The 22,245-nt window shown below is 39.8% G+C and overlaps 3 protein-coding genes across 31 annotated transcripts in view; 1 reads left to right on the top strand and 2 right to left on the bottom strand.

The window, feature by feature from the left end:
* Positions 1-5: 5 nt before the first annotated feature.
* il17rb (interleukin 17 receptor B) lies at positions 6-6,109 on the bottom strand. Of its 2 annotated transcripts, none has more exons than XM_086068942.1 (10): positions 5,890-6,109; positions 5,770-5,794; positions 3,653-3,766; positions 3,326-3,429; positions 2,780-2,909; positions 1,755-1,787; positions 1,608-1,646; positions 1,428-1,514; positions 1,033-1,301; positions 6-868 (listed from the first exon to the last, which is right to left on the bottom strand). In XM_086068942.1, the coding sequence occupies exons 1-10, from the start codon at positions 5,950-5,952 to the stop codon at positions 437-439; spliced, it is 1,296 nt and encodes a 431-aa protein (XP_085925068.1). In that variant the 5' UTR covers positions 5,953-6,109; the 3' UTR covers positions 6-436. The 2 variants fall into 2 exon arrangements, with proteins under 2 accessions (XP_085925068.1, XP_085925067.1); XM_086068941.1 differs by having other exon boundaries at positions 1,428-1,521; positions 1,609-1,646.
* Positions 5,954-13,715, top strand: chdh (choline dehydrogenase). The gene is made up of 10 exons (XM_086068937.1): positions 5,954-6,092; positions 7,551-8,004; positions 9,204-9,434; positions 9,544-9,710; positions 9,883-10,034; positions 10,666-10,795; positions 10,949-11,083; positions 12,449-12,591; positions 13,014-13,116; positions 13,194-13,715. The coding sequence occupies exons 2-10, from the start codon at positions 7,592-7,594 to the stop codon at positions 13,610-13,612; spliced, it is 1,893 nt and encodes a 630-aa protein (XP_085925063.1). The 5' UTR covers positions 5,954-6,092; positions 7,551-7,591; the 3' UTR covers positions 13,613-13,715.
* Positions 13,716-17,801: 4,086 nt separating this feature from the next.
* cacna1db (calcium channel, voltage-dependent, L type, alpha 1D subunit, b) overlaps positions 17,802-22,245 on the bottom strand; it is a 67,372-nt gene continuing 62,928 nt past the window's right edge. For all 28 annotated transcript variants that reach the window (XM_086068902.1, XM_086068906.1, XM_086068904.1 and 25 more), the window contains one exon: positions 17,802-20,070. In XM_086068902.1, coding sequence (XP_085925028.1) covers positions 19,789-20,070 — 282 coding nt within the window. In that variant the 3' untranslated portion in view covers positions 17,802-19,788. The remainder of the gene's footprint in view (positions 20,071-22,245) is intronic.

Here is a 22,245-nt window from a genome sequence, read left to right as displayed (position 1 = left end):
GGGGCCCGTCTCAACCAACTTTATTGAAAAAACATTAACACAAACATTAACGCATGCATACTTCGCCTAAAATAACGTATTATCCAGTTTACGGAATGATACAACACTTGCTCTTCGTATTGTTCATACTGTACAGTACTTAAAAATAGCAATTCTGGTACAGATGGTATCTTTATTATTTTATTTAATTGCATGTAATATGTATTTTTAATGTATTATGTATGTTTACTAATTGCAGCCAGACACATATTGTAGCTAGCCCCACACAATAAAAACTCTCAGATTCAGAATAAATAGGTGCATATTTAAATAAAACATGAGTACTATATTCTATACTTGACTTTAACAAATACATAATTTGTATTGTCTTATAATTCTATAGGGTTACTTAACTATATGGATTCTTCACATTACTATAATATTTCAAAGAAAGTATTCAAACTGAGGTAATCACAGAATTGACCGACACTGCCTCTCTGCAAATCAATAAACAACGTCCATTTAGTTTTTCAATAGAGTCTCTTAACTTCACCATACTCTTACACCTATCGTCGATTACTCCAGGTCCAAAGACAAGCGTCAATCTTGTTTTACCATCAGGTCTTTGAGTGTGCAGACTGCGGCACAGTTTCTTCAGATCTTTCAGTAAGCAAAAAAGCTTGCATGCCTTCAGTTCTGGAGCCAGGTTACCAGACCTCTTCCCTTGCTGACCGCCTAGCTGCAGCACCCAGAACTTATCGAGCTCACGAGCACTCTTAGCGTGGCTTGCCACCATGTTGAGGATCAGAGGGTAAAGGTCGTGAGCGGCAGCTGGTATCGAGGTTCCCCCCGTGGTGGTGGAGATGGGGACGGAAGAAGGATGGCTTGACTGTAATGAAAGTAAATAATGTCAAATCATTCATCATCATTCCAGAGTACCCGTAAGAAAACCCACATAAGTACAGGGAAAACATCCAAATTCCCGTTACAGATACAACATGCCACTTGCATCATAATTCTGTATTCAGCCTAAACATATATTGTAGGCCTTACCGATGGGCAGATGATGAGGACATGCTGTGCAGATTTGACTTGTTCAGCCAGCCAGCGCATGGGACCGACGTGTGCAATCCTGCTCTGCTGCCACACGTCAATCGCAACGCTGCAGCCTCCGTGCTTCTGCAGGAATTCTGCCAACGCCATCACAGCCTTTTGGAAAGCTCCATTCTCAGGGGGGTACACCAACAAGACATGGGCGGGAACTTCAGCTGAGGTCGGTAACCTTTTAAACCCCACTGATATGTTTGTCCCATATTTTTTGTCTGTATCAAAAGTAAGTCACTTATTACACAGCAAACAAAATGTGTAATATTGGGTGTGGTGGTGTGTTTATTCTTGATGTGTACAATCCAATTGTGAAAATTTCGGTTTTGAGATTTTCAACTTACATATAACATATCCAGAAGTTAGGATCATCAAAGCAGCCAGTCCTAAATAAATGTTCACCAATATGCTGGTGAAGTTGTTGTTAGGATCTGAACCAGTGAACAAATGCAAAATCACAAAAAAAATACTCATTCCGGCACAATATGCAATAAAAAGATTTTACAAACTATTTTGTGTGATACCTGTGAGGTGGTTTCCTGGAGCAATATCTGTGATGTCAACTGGAATGATATATATCTCACATTTGTTCATGGTCTTCATCATCATCATCATCATCATCATCACTATTATTTGTATCATTATGTATACATGGTTTTCAGATTCCTCACCTGTTGGATAATTAGTCGGCTCTGGTGCGGGACCTGAAGAAAAAAAAAATCTCAAATGCTGAAACGAATGTGTGCTGCGTTTACAACAAATATGTGTAAACTATGCATGATTAACATAAATAAATACCAGTATGTATATCAATTAATTATATATATATATATATATAAGGGGAGGAACGGTTCTGAAATTCCAATTTATTATGCCTTGGAGTAATAATTAACAGTGTATATTATTCACAACTAATTATTCTTATTATTATTGTATTATCTTTTGAATTATTATTCTATTTATATAAATATATATAAATTCCACGGATCAGTTCGGTTTTGTGTCCTTGCAAGTCAAAGAATAATAAATGATTGACTTAATAGCTTGACCCACCTACACCAATGAAAGGCCCCGCCACCACCTCACCCATTAACCTCAAACTTTTTATTGCACAATCTGGATGCCATGCTCTGATACTTTGGCCTTTATTTAGGAGGCCAAATAATTTTTGCCATTTGGTTGTTTGTCCCGGGTGTGTGAGGCAGTTGCCCCAGTAATCCATATGGGAATGGGTGGACATAATAATAATGCATTGGATTTATAGACACTCAAAGACGCTTCACAATGGAATGGATATATTATTCATGCACTCACACATTCACACTGAGGTGGCTACTTAAGTGGGGCAGGCTGACAGAAGCGTGGCTGCCAATGTACGCCTACGGCCCCTCCGACCACCACCAAACATTCGCACCTTCCATACACCAGTGTGAGTAGCACTGGAGGCAATGTGTGTGAAGTGTCTTGCTGTGTTACTGAACGGCCGTCTCTACACCAAGCCCACCAAAAATGCTGAAAATTGGTGTCATTCTGTTTCCGATTCACAATAGATGAATGCGGCATCCCGGTCATCTACTGTGCTTCCCACGCACGCCACTGGTCTGTTGCCGCACAATGACAACATCCTTTTCTTTTGTACTTTTGTCATCATTTCAAAGTGTTACAGTGTTGTTGTAGTGGATAGAGGTGTACTTACTCCGAGTGGGTTGAGTGGTGACGATTTTTGCAAATTTATAAGAAAAGCCGCTCCCCAGTGGCGACAAAGGAAGGTTGGCCACTTGGATCGTGGAGCCATAGTTTTCATTCACTAAGTAATGAAACCATTTCTAAATGGGACAGGCGGAAAACACGCTGACACTGTAAATATAATTTTTGCAACTTTCACATCTCTTTTACAAACAATAAGTGCTTGCACACGCACAGTGCTATTGACCGAACAGATTAAGAGCTGTATTTTTGTGCCCAGGTCTAGTGCAAAGTATAGTCTAACTGTGTGCATGGGTAAAGTTTTCTTTCTTTTGTTATTTTTGTAGGCAGGCGAAAGGTGTGCTTGCGACGTTGTGGGAGTGACCAAAGCCGACTGGCTCATTCCCTTTAAATTCAGCGCAGGAGAGGCACACATTCTTTGATATTGTGGCAGCAGATGTAGACTACTATAATAATAAGTTTTTAAGGAATCCACGAGTTGATCACAACATTCAAACTTCACAATTACTCAGTAAATTGATCTGTGCTGTAATACCTGATGTATCCCAGTGAGGTTCATTTCAGAGAAAGGTGGAAAGTATTCACAGAGGTAGACTTCCATCCCCCTAATGCGTGTGCCAGTCAGATATTTTACACTAGCTGCACAGAGACAAGAAATGGCAGAGATGCATCAGATTTCAACAAAGAGTTTGGAGAGCAAAGTATACTCAATTTCACATCGATGAATTATGGCTTATTGCATGTTGAAGTTCACCTTAATTTATAAAACTTCACTTTGAATGTGCATGGTCCAATTACCTCGTCTTCATATCATGCAACAAGGGATTATTATTAAGTCAAAAAGCAACTCAATGAGTCTTACCATCAATGTTGATAGCCCAGCTTACGTTGATCATGTCTATTCCTGACACTTTTACCAGCTCAACTTTCAAATTTGCCAACAGAGACGGACTGTTCTCACTTGAGGTGGGAAAATCTGGAGAAAGAGACAATTCTATTTTATGCATTCAATAATATCTGTCACACTTTCTCAAAACTAGATCAGCAGTTTTAGCAGGGAAGCACGGACTTCCCTGTCCCCAGCCACTTCAACCAACTCCTCCAGCGGGATCCCAAGGCGTTCCCAGGCCAGCCGAGAGACATAGTCTCTCTAGCGTGTCCTAGGTCGTCCCCGGGGCCTCCCGCCGGTGGGACTTCTCCAGGGAGGCATCCAGGAAGCATCCGAACCAGATACCCGAGCCACCTCAACTGGCTCCTCTCCACGCGGAGAAGTAGCAGCTCGTCCCTGAGTCCCTCCCGGATGACCGAGCTTCTCACCCTATCTCTAAGGGAGAGCCCGGACACCCTGCGGAGGAAACTCATTACGGCCGCTTGTATCCGGGAGCTTTTTCTTTTGATCACGACCCACAGCTAGTGACCATAGGTGAGGGCAGAAACATAGATTGACTGGTAAATCGAGAGCTTTGCCTTTCGACTCAGCTCCTCCTTCACCACAACGGACCGATACAGAGTCCGCATCACATCAGACGCTACACTGATCTCCCGTTCCATCCTACCCTCTCTCGTAAACAAGACCCCAAGATACTTGAACTCCTCCATTAGAGGCAGGATCTCATCCCCGACCCGGAGAGGGCACCCTTTTCTAACTGAGGACCATGGTCTCGGATTCTGAGGTACTGATCTTCATCCCAACCGCTTCACACTCGTCTGCGAACCGCTCCATTGAGAGTTGGAGATCACAGCTTGATGAAGCCAGCAGCACCACATCATCTGCAAAAAGCAGAGATGCAATGCTGAGGCCACCAAAACGGAGACCCTCAATGCTTCGGCTGCGCCTAGAAATTCTGTCCAGAAAAGTTATTGGCGGAGAAAATATTAAAAATATTATTCAAATGGGGGTATTTTTTTTATATGCGTAGTTATGTAAAAAGCAAGAACATGTACAGTTTTAATATGTTCGTCAAAAAGCATGAACAGATCATTACTTTGTGCAAAACTCTTAGGTCACAACAAGCTTTAAATCAAAGTAAACAGAACAACGCATGCATGTTAGAAGTTACATATGGGGTTCTATTCCATTTACAGTTAAGACATGCCACTAACAAGGAGAGGCAATCTGATATTGCCAGCCTAGATTTTGTATTTCATACATTTAATACTGAGAACTGATTAAAAAAAATCACAAAATTAAGGCACCCACTCTGAATCTGCATTTATGGTTTACTTTTTTAAAAATTTTAACACAATGACAATCTTTGCTATGCCATGCAACCCCACCATGGTCAGACCCTGGCCTAGATTGTCATTCAAACAGCCTAGTCGAGTGGATGTGACTGGAATAAAAGCACTTAGTAATTGACCTATTGGCCAGTTATGACTGATGTCTTAACAACAATATTCCTATAGCGACAAGTGGCCATGCAAACAGAAACAGGTGACATAACCATGAAAAAATAAAGAATCTGAGTAACTCTGTTGACATGGTGCGACTGTTACCTAAGTGACATTTTATTTCACCGTTGAAGTGATGTAACACTATATGTTGATTATATTGTAATTAATGCATTGGAAAATAATTATGATTAATTCTGCACAAAAACGGAATTAAGTAATAATAATAATAGTAATAATCCATTATATTTAGAGGTGCCTTTCTTGGCACTCAAGGACACCGTACAGTATGTTGAGAGATGAAAAAAAAAATTGGGGTAAGTATTCTTTAAAAAAATAAAATAAAATAAAAAAGAACAGCAGCTACATGGAGGAATGTGAAACATGACACACAAGCAAACAATTTGGAGAAGCAAGATTTATAGATATTTCCATATGGCTTTGCTTAAGAATTCAATATGAGGCAGAAAGAAGTCAATATGAAGCATTTCACCGAATAAAATGAGAATTGCAAGTGGTAGTAAAACATTTATCATTAACCCCCCTTTTTTTTTTTGCTCACATAGAAGAAAAATAAAACATACATACCATAATTTTCTTGACACTTCACTTTCTGTAAAGACACAACACAATGTGGCTCATTATTATTTTTTTGATATCATTTTAATACACCTGTCATGGAGCAATCCAAAAAGTAAGGCAACTTACAATGTCGTTTGACGTCACCAGAGCGCAAAGGTAAAAGAAGACAAACAGCTGAAGCCTCCGCATGACTTAAAGTGTGGACACACACCATTTGAGATGTTCTCTCTTTTCTTATACGCGTGGAGAGAAAGGGCAGTCCGCTGATTCGGTTCTAGACCCCGCCCACTCGAGGCGCTCTGGCGTGTGCTCCGCTCGCCTTGCAAACGGTAAGGTGGCTGCTCGTTTATTTCTGCAACTGCTCGGATTTGATTACTGTCTGTTTGTCATGCGTGACACTGGCGTGATTTTGCATGCTGACCCTAACCTTGTGGGATTGAGGCGCTTCTGGTGCTCCACTGGACACTTTTAATTTCTGCTGCATGCGAGCCTTTGGCCGTCAAACTAATAAGTCACACAACAACTTTTGCGAATCATTGAATATATATAAAGCCTAATTCACATGGTTTCGAATGGTATGCATTTTATTTATTTTAAAGTGTATGTCTTAAATTCTAAATAGGTCAGCCAATAAGAAACACACAATGAACCCAGACACTGATAAGCTAAATGTTGCGAAATTGGACTCTATGTGTACACATTCTTTTTTTTTTTTTAACTAATGAAATACTGAACTGTGTTTTTTCTTTCCTTTCCCCCACAACTTTCCTATTCATAAATAGACTAACTTGACATTTGAAGCTGCTGGCTGAATTGAAGTTGAAATTGTAAACTGGTTATATGATATGACACACATGTGCCACTGTCTATATGCACTTGAGAATATCATTCACCCATCAGTGAAAGATTAAAACGGACTGTTGTAGCTTTTGCTTTAAGAACTAGTCCAGCAAAGGACATTATCAAATCCTGTTTCGATCCAAACAAGAGCAGACAGAGTTAAACATTTGTTACCTGTGAAATTAATGAGTGACCATCTAGGTCAGAAGCTTAATAAGGTCATGTACAAAATGTAATAAGGTCTTACTTTCCCACAAATTTTATTGTCTAAATGTCAAATGGAGCAATAGTGGCGAGCCCATCTGCCTAAGAGTTGAGCAGTTCTGGTTTTGGGTCTCACGCATGTTCAACCGCACATGTGTTTTTGTTTTGTTTTTTGGACATGGAATTGAGTTGACTATTTATTGGTTGCTGGCTTCCAACTTTTTCCACTCCTACAATTTCATTGAGAAGTGCCACCTCCAAGAACTCATTAACCTGGAAAAAAAAGAGATGTTTTATACAGTGCACTTGCATTTAAAAAAAAGAAGACATTCATTCATTAATAATGTGTTACACGAAACAGTCATCCCATACATAGTTTGTCCATATTGTTTTTTTCTCTAGACCGTACTGTTTTAGTCAATGTCTGTTTACATGTGTTGCCTAATACTTTCAAATATCACCATAATGACCATCAGTGAAATACAGTAGCAAAGTAGGCACAGTGTTATTAAAAAAAAGAAGGTTTTATTATTATTACTATTCTGCACGTTTGAACACTGCGCTTAAATATAGGAAAATGTACTGTACTGATTTTAAAAAAAAGTTGAAGTCACTGTACAAACATTATACAAAGTTTGAATATTTCATTGAGTGATTCTTTTGCATACCACAAGAGGGAGCCTGTATCACTAGTTGTATCACACTTTGAGAATCATTGCTCCAATGTTTGCTGTCTTCCACAGACATCTGACCGATACATGAAAAGAACCCAGCGAGAAGCAGGATGTTGTGTTTGGTCATGCCTGGCCTCGCTGGCGCCAGACACGTTATGAGCGGGAGATGGTCAGCATACGGCAGGAGCTTCTTTACCCGTTTGCCTGATCATCAGTCCGTTCTGAGGACCCGCCGCCCTGGTCTTGTCACCCACCATTACAGATGTGTCAGTACCACAGACCCTCTTCGGAGTCCAGCGTCATCATCTTCAGAATCGTCTGCAGCCCATCAGAAATCGTACAGTTATGTCATCGTTGGGGCGGGGTCGGCAGGCTGCGTTCTCGCCAACCGCCTCACGGAGGATGCCCAGGAATCCGTCTTGTTGTTGGAAGCCGGGCCGAAAGACCTGTTGCTTGGCAGCGTACGCTTGTCATGGAAGATCCACATGCCAGCTGCCCTCACCTACAACCTTTGTGACGACAAGTACGCTAGTCAGTTATTACATACATTCCAAGTTGTACGATTTCAGTTAATCATGGTTTGGTGATCGGTGATGCCAGTAACGCATTATTAACACGTTATTCAATCATTGCGGCCATTTTGAGTAACTAGTCATCTAATATGTTACAAAAGGCAAAAGGTAGACAAAAACAACTCTAGATTTTGGAACGAGAAAGAAGTACAGGGAAAAGACTTGTATCTATGTAACGTGAATCATAACAGATGATGTCATCTATGCCCAATCATCGGCTGGGAGTGACATCACTCGTATGCCAAGTCCTGTTATCAGCGAATCGTGACCTATGAATCGTGATACAGATCAAATCGCAAGCTACTAGGGAATTCACACCCCGACCCCTAATATATATATATATATAATTTATGTTAAATTTCAAAATCTTAATAAATAATTATTTTGAATAAAAACATTATGCTTAAACATTCATCTTACAACATTCACTTCCCATAATGTACAATAATGTGTTGACAAAACCAGTTGTCATTTTTATGTTAAGCAGAAAGTAAGTAATAAAGTAACGCGTAATGTAATTTAGTGACTTTAAAAATCAAGTAATCCATAAAGTAACTTAATGACATTTCCAATGTAATGTATTTGTGGCAACACTGGTGATGATGAATCTTGATCCGGCTTGTGTTTCCAGTAGAGGCGAAGTAGGCCGGGTGGTGATAACATCGGCGGCATGAACAGTGTGACATCATAGCAACATGACTCATTGTCACATCCTAACCAATTGAATAAACATCTCTATCAATGTTTTTCCTTACACGGGGGTTCCAAAATGCAATATGGTATGGACTGATTATTTTGGTATCCCTGACAACTTCTGACCCGCATGCAAAACGAAAGTGCATACCACAATAGAAGTAAAAACTGGATGTATCTTTTGCTGGGTTACAAATATCAGTTAGTCATATTGAAGTATGATATAAATATGATATAGGCTATTATGAAAGTGTCTAGTCACTGGATTGTGTTATCTCATATTTATATTACACTAGACTCTAGTGTAATATAAATATGAGATAACACAATCCTTTCTAGGAGGCTGTTTAACATTTGGATTTGTAATAATTTTTCCATGATCAAATTTTTTTAGACTCAATGTATCTTTTTTGACCCACCATCTGAACTATTATTTCACTAATCTTTCTCCCAACAGGTACAACTGGTCCTACCACACTTTGCCTCAGGCCCACGTGGACAACCGGGTCATGTACTGGCCGAGGGGACGAGTCTGGGGCGGCTCATCTTCGCTCAACGCCATGGTGTACATCCGCGGCCACGCTGAAGACTACAACCGGTGGCAGAGGGAAGGAGCGGACGGCTGGGATTACGACCGCTGCTTGCCTTACTTCAGGAAGGCGCAGCGCCACCAACTGGGCGGCGACAGGTATAGCAACAACAACATGTGGTCGAAATCAAATATAACCTAAAGTCCGTCCAGTATTTCACTCTAATTATGCTCAAATTGTGTAACCACTTCAATGTGTTCCCTGCAGGTACCGCGGAGATAGTGGCCCACTACACGTGTCCCGGGGGAAGACCAACCATCCTCTTCACAAAGCTTTTATTGAGGCAGGGCAGCAGGCGGGATACCCGTTCACTGAAGACATGAATGGATACCAACAAGAAGGCTTGGGCTGGATGGACATGACCATTTTTAAAGGTCATGGGGCCAAACAACTGCTATAATTGGAGATCTTTAAGTATTACGTTGGATTCATAGTCCGCCGCCACCACGAAAACGTTTTTAACTAGGAGCTCAACAAATTATTGTTTTTTCCCCGCTTCACAGTTTATCAACTCATATTCATGTTTACTGCATCAAAAATTTGCAGGTCAGAGGTGGAGCACAGCCAGCGCCTATTTGAGACCAGTCCTGGATCGGCCCAATCTAAAGACAGAAGTGCGCTGCCTGACCACCAAGATCCTGTTTGATGGCCACCGAGCTGTGGGCGTGGAATATGTACAGAAAGGACAGACAAAACGGGTCAGAGGGAGATAAAGTTCCATTTATTTGCTACAGTGCCCAGGGAAGTATTCACTTCTTTTCACTTTGTCCACATTTTGACAAGTCTAATTAAAAAAAAATGTCTTGGATTTTTTTTTCTTCGAATTTATTACAAATACAAACTAAGAAATCATGAGTATGAAAGTCCGCCATGTTGGCAGTTGATCTTCAGGATTGTGCATTTAAAGAAGCAATAAACACCGGAACTAAACAATGCGTTGACCTCCAACATGGCGGTGTGAGACGTCACATGAAAACTAGCTATAGCATGGGCTTCGTGGCAACTCCTCTGAACATCTCATGTAAAATTTGTAATTAAATAAATAAATAAACAAATAAATGAATAATAAGACTTACTATATATATAATACTTTTTTTTTTACTTATTTCATATACTTTTGTGTATAAAAAAATGTGTATAAAATTTGTGCATCCATTTTTGTGTGTGTATAAAATGGTAACAAGTGAAATTAAGTTAATCAAATTTTTAATACGATTTTAAAACAAAATGTGGAAAAAGTGAAGTACAGTGAATACTTTCAAGACACACTGTATATACAAATCATTTAGCGATTTACAAACTCACAAAACAGCTGTTATCACACTGCAGGTGTTTGCAGATAAAGAGGTGATCCTGAGCGGCGGCGCCATCAACTCGCCGCAGCTTCTCATGCTTTCCGGTGTGGGAAACGCCGATGAGCTCCGGCAACATGGCATCCCTGTGGTCCAACACTTACCAGGTGCATTTCACAACGTTCAAAGACGAGGTCGCCACCCACACGAAAGCCAGTTTCAATGTATCCGCACAAGTTTCTTACCGTTTGGGTAGTTCGTCCACACGGCAGCGCCGTTACAGAGCTTGAAACGATCACTTTTTTCTTTTCTTTTTTCAGGTGTGGGGAGCAACCTGCAGGATCATTTGGAGTTGTACGTCCAGCAGAGGTGCACTCAGCCCATCACGTTGTACAAAGCTCAGAAACCTTTCCACATGGTCAAAATAGGTCTGGAGTGGCTCTCTGTGTTCACTGGTAAGACTCACTTGTGCATAATTATATGAATAAATGACTCACTCAATTACTTACTACTACAATTGTCTTTTTTAGTACAATGTGTCAATGTTGTGGTGGAGATAAAGGCAGGTGAAGCCAAATGCAAGTAGAAAATACTTTGATTTGCAAAAAGACTAAAACTGAGACAATTGAACAAATTGAGATAATAGCAGCATAATGAGAGCAGTAGGCAGGTGGCCACGTAAATGGTGGCTATATTGGGCGAGGAAGTTCCTGTCAAAGGCATTAGCCACTCAGGTTGACCACCGCCGTAGCGGAAATGATGAAAACGAATCTAATTATTGATGAATCCTAATTCCGTGTCACAATTGAACTACAACAAAGTGACAGAAGGCTGCATGTTGTATTAAGTTGATTTGTTTTGTTTTTTATTGTTAAAGGTGCTGGCAAGATTTTAATGTAGCTATACTTCACTAGTCCCTCGCATTCATAATGGCATGGAATTATGAAAGCGCAGTCGTGACAAATAGTCACAAAGAGTGCTTATCCAGCTTCAACAAACTGGCAGCAGTTAAGCTAGCATTAGCATAATGGCGTTAGCCACAGCTAGGATGGCTTATTTGTAAATGCTGTCATTTTTTTAGTTTTACTTTTTTGAAGGTGCAATCAATTACAAATCAAAATGTTTGTTTATTAGCTTTTTGAATAGTTGTTGGTAAATGATGACTAGGCACAAATTTTGACACCTCAGTCACGCTTTGTCTCTGAGGCCATGTATACACGTAGCCGGGTTTTTTGCAAACTGGAGATATTTTTCTGCGGCTTGCCCTGTCATTCCCACGTGTGTCTGCGGAGATTTTTTTCATTACAAGCGAAGGTTTTTAAAAACTTTCTAAAAAGTGAAGATTTGCATATTTCTCCGGCTCCGTGGTCGCGTGTGTCCCATTAGTAAACGAAATTTTACGTCGTCCTCTATAGACGTCACTCTTAATCACATACCTCAAGTTGCTAAAAAAGAAGAAGAAAAAAAAAAGAGGCGGCGTGGATTCGCTTCGGGGAGACCACGTTTGGGAAAAAAAGTTGTTAAAAAAAGAAGTATTTATTTATTTATTAATAATAATTTTAAAAAGTCTTGTGTGCGCTTACAGCACTGATCCGCATATATACAGATCAGCGGCTGACAGTCCGTGCTTGTGTGACGGATTACTGTAAAATTTTTTTCTTCAAAGTATTAACAAACATGACATGTTTACCTTGCTACAGTCATATAACGTTACTGTTATATTAAACTATATTGGCCCCATGGAGTGAGAAATGAGCGTTCCAAATCTGGCAATGACACTGTTCATTGTTCTCCCTCTCTTATTGTCATTTATCTCCAAGGTTACGGAGCAACAGCGCACCTGGAGAGCGGAGGCTTTATTCGCAGTCGGCCTCATGTCCCACATCCTGACATCCAATTTCACTTCCTGCCTTCGCAGGTCATCGACCATGGGCGGGTTGCTTCAAAGATAGAAGCTTATCAGGTTAGTGCGCTGTGGGTACATTTTGGTTTTTTTTGGGGGGGGGGGGGGTGGAAGGTAAGTTTATGTTGTAAAGTGAAGTGTGGGTGGATGATTGGTCAGATAATACACACACACACCACGAAAAGAGAGCAATGAGACTCACGTGTCGCTCAGAGGGAAAATAAAATAACGGCTGCTCTCTGAAAAGCTAAATCGAGTTCCCAGAAACTTCCAGAGAAGCTGACTCGTGAGATCTTTGTCATCAAAGTGCACCCGCCATGAAATAATCATTTACAGTACACCACTTTAAGGTCACATCTGGTGTGCTACTAAATGAATCAAACATAATAAGAAAAACAAAACCAACATGATAAGAAATTCCGTAGGGGCTCCACAGACCTCAAATTTGGAGAACATGTACATTACGTGATGTAATTCCATAGGTTCATGTTGGACCAATGAGAAGCACGAGTGTTGGCTGGATGAAGCTAAAGAGCGCCAGCCCTCAGGACCACCCGATTCTGCAGCCCAATTATCTATCGACAGGTGTGTTCTCATCACTTAGGCAGCACAAGCAATCAACACTGATCCCATATTTGATGACCAACATCATCTCCTTCCAGACGTCGATGTGTTGGAGTTCAGAGAATGCGTCAAACTCTCCCGGGAGATTTTTGCCCAAAAGGCTTTTGACCCGTTCCGGGGGGCGGAAGTCCAGCCTGGTCCTCAGATCCAATCCGACGCCGACATCGATGCCTTTGTGCGCCGCAAGGCTGACAGTGCGTATCACCCGTCGTGCACATGCAAAATGGGCGCGCCCTCCGACCCGATGGCGGTCGTGGACTCCCAGACGCGCGTGCTCGGCGTCGAGGGCCTCCGTGTGGTCGACGCGTCCATCATGCCGAGCGTCGTCAGTGGCAACCTAAACGCTCCGACCATCATGATAGCGGAGAAGGCTGCCGACTTCATCAGAGGTCGCCCGCCGCTAGTTGACCCGCAGGTTCCGGTGTACCGGCCGTTGACGCTAGACACTCAGCGATAACAACAATTACAAGTTTCTTGTTTAATTTGACATCATGTCACTATGGTAACTAATCCGGGTGTAATATAATATAATATATATATATATATATATATATATATATATATATATATATATATATATATAATATTATATTATATTACACGGTACGTATCGGGGTTACATGTTACGCAATACACGGGCCGGTTTATTTTAAAATGGTATGACTCAATTTGGTTAGCTTTGATACACATATTTAAAATCAAAAACAATTTTCTGATTGAATTTTGTTGTTGTTACAACCCTGATATATGTCATCTTTTTGACGAAAATGCCATTTTTACAGTACTGACATTTAAATTGTAAAATGACAATAAGGAACTCATTACATCATACTTTATCGGACTGAGCCGCACCATATTGAATCGAATCAAATCGAATCAAATCATTCCACTTTAAAATGAACCGTCCTTGAACCCCATCGGACCCCATTTATCAAAAATAGATATTGAATTACTGGAATGATGCACACCCCGAGTAACTAAACAAAGATTACATACATATCGTATTCACCAGTAATCACAGACAAACACACACAGAGTCACACTCACATTCACACCGTCAGTGACTGGGAACGAAACACTCGCTCTTTAACTGTGGTAACAAGTGACAACTGTTTAATTCAACTTCCTGTATTTAATCTTGTTCTCATCTCAGGTTATTTTTTTAACGCCCATTCCTGTTTATACTTTTGGAATCAGTGTCAGAAAATGGCACAACATGCAATTCAACTTTTTGATGCTAGCTGAACTGAGGTCTCCTGAGGTATGCTAACAACACTTCAAATTTCCACCGACAATTTGGGACGAAATAGAAATTGCCCGGCAGCACGGTAGCATAGCGGTGAACACGTCTGCCCCACTATTGTGCAGAGGTGGGCGGGTCAATGAATTTTGAGTGTCCGTCATTCGGCAATCGGCAAAAGTCGGGACACTCTTCCGTCATCGTTAATCCGTCAATATTTCAAGTCGAACCGTCAATCTGTCATTTGTCAGCATCCATCAGTGTTGCCGTCACTTGAAGTGGGCGTCCGTCAATGTTCCGTCAGTCGTCATTTGTCAATCCGTCACCAAAATGGGACGTCTGACATTGACGGATTGCCGAATTTATTGACGATTACAATAATGGACAACGCTAAGTTTCCCGTCAATCGTCACCAAATTGGGTGTCGGTCATTGACGGATTGATGGACATTCCGACAATATTGATGGAATGCCCACCTCTGCTATTATGCCCCTTTTGCATTCTACCTGTTTTTTTCCAAACCAAGTTCCGCCCTTTCTGGTCGCTTTCCTATTCCACTTTTTTGAGGCCGGGCGGTTACAATAGAACCGTTTTTCTCAGAACGAACCAATGGCCATTACCTGTTTTTAAACGAGCAAGACACAGACGCCTGTCGGGCGCCGCCAAGTCATAAAGTTACATTATACACAACACGCATATCGTGTTTTACAACAACACTTAACCATATTTACAATTGTATGTGCACCTGTGGATGAAATAGCAAAGCTGCTAGCTGCTAAAAATGTATGTTAGCGGCATAAACCTCGCAGTTTGCCGTTCAAATCTTGGCTCAGGGACTCGTGCGTGGAGTTGGCATGTATTCCACTTGCTTGTGTGGGTTTCCAATATCCTGTCGAAATCCACGTTAGGTTCATTTGAGTTTCTAAATTGTCCACTTGTGAGAATGTAAAGCATCGATGCTTGCAGCGCATGTTGAATGACCAAAAGTCTGCTGAATTGACTCCATCTGTGAATCTAAAGCGAACAAATGAAAATTGATGGATGGACAGAAATGTCTCCAAGCTCAGACATGTTTGATTTAGATTTCCCAAAATTGATCTGTTCTTCTATTCTTATCAGCTGTTCGAACGGAAACCTCAATTGTAAGCCGTCTGTCATTTCTTCGAACGTCGTGTTCATGAAATGAGGTCACATCAACGACCTTTTGTTTTATCTGAAGAGATCACAAGTGAACCGTCGTTCTCCTTCCTGACTACGTGATCGTGTGTCACTTCAACCGCCACATGACTTTTGGTCCACGTGTGGACATTGACAGATCAGATAATTGTCAAAAAACATCTGAATAGCCGAATGAAGGTTGTTGGTTCTGTTCACATCTGTTTGAAATGTGACACTGGATTCTTACAGCTTTGATCACGTAACCTTAATCATTTCCTCCACACAAACACTTTGTTTACTGGCGTGGAAAGACTTTGGGGGGGGGGGGGGGGGGGTGAAACCAATGTGTCTCTTTGCTGCTGGGCCATCAAATTGCTTGCTCATTTTTTTTACTTGTTTCCATTGCAAACTGTTATCTTGTCAACGGGTAATGAGAAGTTGGAGCCTATCTCAGCCGATTTGGGGCCAAAGGTGGTCTACACCCAAGATTGGTCGCCAGTCAATCACAGGGCACATATCAACCATTCATTCACATCTCACATTCACACATCAAAAGAGTGGGACCTGAAGCGAGCGAACCACCGCGCCATCAGTAACAAATGAATCAATCATTAATTATTTATAATAAAACTTGACAGCTAAAACTCAATACGGGCCGTCTTGGAGACGCGGCGTTGATGGCCACTTCCTACTCTGCGCGGAAAGGTCGATTAAGAAGCCACATGCCTAATGACAAAACAAAGGGCTGACTTTATTTAAACATACAAAATTTGCACTAATTTAATGACTGCTCTGCATGAAAAATAAAAAATTGGTAGCACACTGATCCCACCCCCCCCCCTCCTGCCCCCCACAAGCCCCAAATGCAGAACAGCCACTGTGCAAGTCTTACAAACTTTATTAAGTGTTGCATTTTCAATTTTTTTACAAGTAATATAGATATTTAAGTAAGTGGAAATTGCTACCTTGTAAGATCAGACTCAATGTGAATACTGCTTATACAGTAGAAGGATGTATGTGTTTTACTGATTGTAGTGAAACCATAATGCAAAATTGCAAATTGTGTACTTACCCTACAATAGTTTATTCATCTTAAAAGTATGTCTAACTTCTAATGAGAACGATAGCTGCCATTGCCACGACAACCGAGGGTGACCTGCTTGTGGCTTTTACTTTTGCAGTGTCAATTCACCAGTTTGTCGTTTAACTACTGTCCATTTGTATTTATCAGTGTCATGTAAAAAAGTACAATTATAATGTGGGATCCGTGGAGCATAAAACAATTATTTGCTATTGTTATTAAGCACATTGGAGCAGTTGCCAATTGAATGTGTTGTTGTAATGAATGTGTAATGAGTCACAATTGTCTATAAAAGCTTTGCACTATCTATGCTGCAACAATAATTGTTTACATGAAATAAGTTTTGTAATGTTGAAATTGTTTGACATTTGTTCACTCTTAAGGGAAGACAATGAAATGCCTTAACACTTCTCCCACCATGTCTGTGTATTGTTTGCTGGTAGAAATGAGTATAAGTAGGGGTGGGAATCTTTGACTGTCTCTCGATTCGATTCCGATTTTTGGGTCTCAGAATCAATTTTCCATTAAGAATGATTTTTGATACAAACTGATTTGATTGGCAACGATTTCTGCTTCAATTTGTAGATGTGCAAAGAATCGTCATGATCTACTCCAGTCTGACTTGCTAATGCTAATTAGCGCGCTAGTCGCGACACTTTTATCACTCAAAAGAACGGCTATTCATTCATAACGCTTCAGTTATGTTTACAGAGAAGAATGTTAATATTACTCACTAGCATATGCTCTTCCTGCACTGCAAAAAAAAAAAAACTTTTATTGGCATAACTTGATCGTGATTTTTTTCCTTCTACTCTCTAATGTGGCTACAACTTAACAGTGTTTCAGAATGCGTGAAACCACACTGCCCCTATGTGGCCAAATCGTATACAACATTAACAGTGTTCCAAATAAAGGCACACACAAAAAAGCTCAAGACAGTATAAAAAGATTTAAATCAAATAGATTTTGGGACATTTAAAGTCGATTCTAAATTGTACAAATTCTTGTGAGAATCGAATTTTTGGGCACACTCCTAATTGTAAGCTCACATTAGAACACAACGAGACAATCCTGACTTTTATTTTATGAATAGAGAATTGTAGTGTACAAAACGGTGATTCTATTTGCCATCCGCTGAAAAGATAATACGAACGTGTGCTACAAAGCTGATACCAAGCAGATTTTTTATTTTGTACAACAGGTAGAAAGCAGAAACCTGACCTTACAATATTTAATAAACATTTGAAAAGCAGTGGAACATTACAAAACATAAAAAATAAAGATTGCACAAATATTTTTTTCCCTCCCAAAATAAATTCAAATAATATATAACAAAAATAACTGCAGTCATTCCTTTTGTTGATGTTTCCATACTGGTTGCTGTTATTGCATGATGTCATTTTATGACATATCAAATGTCCTGTCTGCTGCTCTGTTTTTGTATATGGCTTAAAAATAAATTCATTAGGCCTAAATGTCATTTTGTTATAAAAACAAAAAAGTTGTTTTGCACAACAGGTTAATTTGATTCTGTTTGTTTTTTTTGTTTTTAAATCTTTTCTGTTTTACCCGAATTTCCCCTCTGAAGATTGTGAAAGGGTTATCTTTTATTAATGTAAATGGGAGATTGTCTTTTCATTGGAATAGGTTGTTCCACCACTTCGCATGTACAGCAGTTATACAAGTCGCATTTAAGAGCTTTCGGGTTTTTTTATTTTACATATAGGGTGGGAATGTTGTAGTCAGGTTGCCATCAAAAATACATTTTCAAATTGTAGAAATCCTGAGTTGGTCAAAATGAATGTTTTTAAAATGTTGCTTTTCTATTTTCGGTTTCATAAAGCCCTTTAAATGCACAACTGTCATTATTAAGATAATTCTATTCATATATGGTGGTAGAAGACACAATCTCCCTTTAGTTTTTTTTTTTTTTTTTTAACAACCTGCCGCCCTGCGAAAATACGTAAAAAGTTTTCTGAATCTGAACTTCAGATAGTTTTCGGTGGAGGAAATTATATACCGGACTGCACTATAGACGTAATTTGTAAAGACGCAAAGGCAAATATTAGACACGACTGTTTGACTTTTACATGAGAAATCAAACTTGTAATCTTGAGACTGGAGCCCATTAAACTGCTTGTAAATGTCATGTAGTTTATATTTAACTCACTCAATCAAACCATTTTTCAGCAGTTATTCATGTATCTTAATGTTCTGCAGGTTCGAGTCAACGATTGCATATCCGTAATTGGTATTTTTAATGCTAAACTATAAATAGAAATAATTTTTAACCATTTATTGACTGCTTCACAAAAAATAACAAAGCACATTAATATATTGACCAAGTTGTCAAATTAGAGTAATTGAATTGTATTCCTGAACTGCACTGTCCTGTATATTGATATGTGATCTTTTTCTCTCTCTCCAAGTCTAGTCAATGACATGAAATCATATTCAAAACATCCTACCTGTAATAACTTTGCTTTGACTCCTGCACCCTAAAATTAAGCATAGAAATGACAGTGGAACCTCTGAAGTGAAATGATTCGAGTCATTCAGAAAGTGAGCAAATTTCTCATGAAAAATGTGCAAAATGGGTTGAAGTCTAACCATGGAAGGATACCGGTAGCAAAGCAAGAAAAATCATAACTCTGTAATATTTTTACACTTGTATGACCGTTCTTTTCATGGGGGGGGGGGGGGGGGGGGTTGTTCTACCCTTCACTTCCACTGTATGACAGATAAACATTTATTGTGCAAGGAAATGTTTTGAATCCAGTTAAAAGCTGACCCATAGCTAAACACACATTTCTGATGTTGACCCCGACATACGCACGCAGTTTCATCAGCACAATGATCACCAGCCAAAGTGAATTCATAGGATTCGGAATGGCTTTGCAGAGCAAGAAGATTTTTCTGCTCTTCAACAACGGTCACCATTCATGAAGACATTAATCAAATACAACATCAAATCAGTGTTCTACTTTTTAATATTTGTTTTCTTCAGAGGTCTTCGTCTGTTCCTGTTCCTGTAGAAAGAGAAAACAAGGCACTTTGTTCGTACGTCGTCTACTGAAGGATCCTCTCAGTGTGGAAAAGCAGCAGAACGTCGAGTGGAACCAATCAATAAAAACAAATTGGATTGGTGCCGCCGCTATAGCGACGTGATGCAAATCATTTCGTCTGCGAGGTCCTCCTCCCGTTTGTCGGCCACGTACGTCTCCTCGTCGCTGTAGTCCCGCGTGGTGCGCGCGACAGGGTCCGAGTTAGCGGCCCCGCCCCCGCCTGGGTCGGCCAGGCTGCCGTTCAGCAGATTAGTGGCGGCGCTCTCCATCTCGTCGATGGTCATCTCGCAGGCGTCCGCTATCTCGTGCTTGGCGGCCGATACAAACTTGGGGTCCCGAGCGTATTTTCCCAGACCCTCAGAGATCAACGCCTGAAACAAAGTAAACAGTGGACAGTGCAGTCCCCTTTTTCAAGCTATAACATGAAAAAAACTTTAAAACATTTGTGGTTTAATGTCATTTCAAAATAAGATCATCTTCTTTCACGTGAGCGCATTTTAAATGTTTTCCACTGTGATCTGGGACGTGTTCCAGTGAGTTTGTACATTGTCTCAAAAATGCGAATTCTCTACTGTTAAGGTTTGTTAATTTTCATGTTAATAATAATAATAATTAAATAATATAATGATAATAAAAATATCAAACACTATGTTGAAGTCTTGAAATAATGTGATCATTTCACTTCCGCTGTGAATCATGAGCACACTAAGGGGCAGTGAGGCTCACCTTGTCTGCAAGTCACTGGCTATGGCTGTATTCTTGAAATGATTTGATAAGTTCACGTTATATTAAAATATATTTGTAATTGTATTTGTGTTCATCATTTCAGTAGACAATCTTAGAATGTTAGCTACAGAAATAAAACAAAGCTAAGATTCTTGTCATTTCTTGTACTTTGTATTAGCGTTGCACGGAATACCGGTATCAGTACCGTACCTCGATGTTTCGGCGTCAAAAACGGCTCAGTATCATTTAAAAAACAAAACATTTTTTAGCACCGGCATTAAAAAAAATACATGAATATGAGACAGCTTGCCAACTCTGTGTTTTAAAGGCAGGTACACATACACGCAGAGCCGCCTGCCTGTCTACCGATATGTGGAAAAGTAAGCGACACGCCTCTTTCAGCGTGTGTGCGAGAGGGCGCAGGAAAGATGGCTTCACGAGCTGAAGCGCTCGCTGGCCGTCCACTCCTCGTTGAGAAGCATGACGCGCATATGTGTCATATGGAACTTTTTGCTTTCATGGCCAGCAACCACAACAAGCCAACCGGCATGACAAAGACTGTCTGTAAGCTTTTTTTTATTTTTAAAGTTAGTGTGGCTCGAGGCAGGGACACGTCCAATATGGCCGGGCACCTCGCTAACAGGTGTTGTGCCACAGTAACCCTTGTAAAAAAAAAAAATATATATATATATATATATATATATATATATATATATATATATATATATATATATATATATATATATATATATATATATATATATATATATATATAAATATATATATATATATATATATATATATATATATATATATATATATATCAGCTGCGCCTACGCATGTTTTCAATAAACAAATGAAAACACACACGAGTCGTTTTCGATTTTCAGTTTTAAAACCGTTTTTTAACAAGAGCGAATGTTTTTCGCGGAGAAGCAGAAGAAAAAGCAACAGTCACTCCTGCAGTGGACTCGAGGTGCGTTCAAAGAACAGGCACACAGTAGGAAATCACAGGTATACGTAAAAAAAAAAAAGCCCAGATGATTGACAGAGCGACAGGTTGTGACACATTTTTGACACTTCTCTTCAAAAACAAGTTAAGTGTGAATTATTTTGTTTTAGTTGGGAGCGTAATGGAGAAGAGCAGAGACACGCACACGCACACACACGAATACAAGAATATGGCATGCAATGTGAAAGCTCATACAGTATACATAAATATATAAATTATGTACATACATGAATATGTATCCATCCTAATATTTTGATATACTATATATATATATATATATATATATATATATATATATATATATAGTCGCGGTATCATTTCAGTAGTATCTATCGAGGTATTTTATGCAGGTACAGTATCAAAGTCAAAATGTTGGTATCTTGTATTTCTTTTCACTTTATATGCTTCACTGTATTTTGTGTTGATCTTGAAACTGATATATGCGGTTATTCGTACTTAATTTTCATGGTGTTTTATGACTACATTTGGTGCCTGATGATACTAAATTACAGAAAGTGAAGCAACTGTCTGTCTCAACACCTGAATATTTTTACAGCAATAAACTTCCATCCTATTTCCACGCCAGGTTTTTCTCAATCTTCACTGAACAGAGGCACAAATTTGACACATAAATCTTGTGGGGCACACGGTCACACAAAAATGTTACAAAAACTGTATATACTGAAATGATGATGATCTGTTCTCAAGTTCAACTGACCCAAAAAGTACTTTGTGTGAAATCTGGCGCTGTTTAGTGGAACACAAATCTATTATTCTACTCTCAGCATACACAGATTAATTAGACCTT

Source organism: Leptonotus elevatus, chromosome 2 (genome assembly GCF_054856555.1).
Source record: "Leptonotus elevatus isolate MCC_2025b chromosome 2, RoL_Lele_1.0, whole genome shotgun sequence".
Lineage (NCBI taxonomy): Eukaryota > Metazoa > Chordata > Actinopteri > Syngnathiformes > Syngnathidae > Leptonotus > Leptonotus elevatus.
This window is presented reverse-complemented; position numbering and strand designations above follow the sequence as displayed.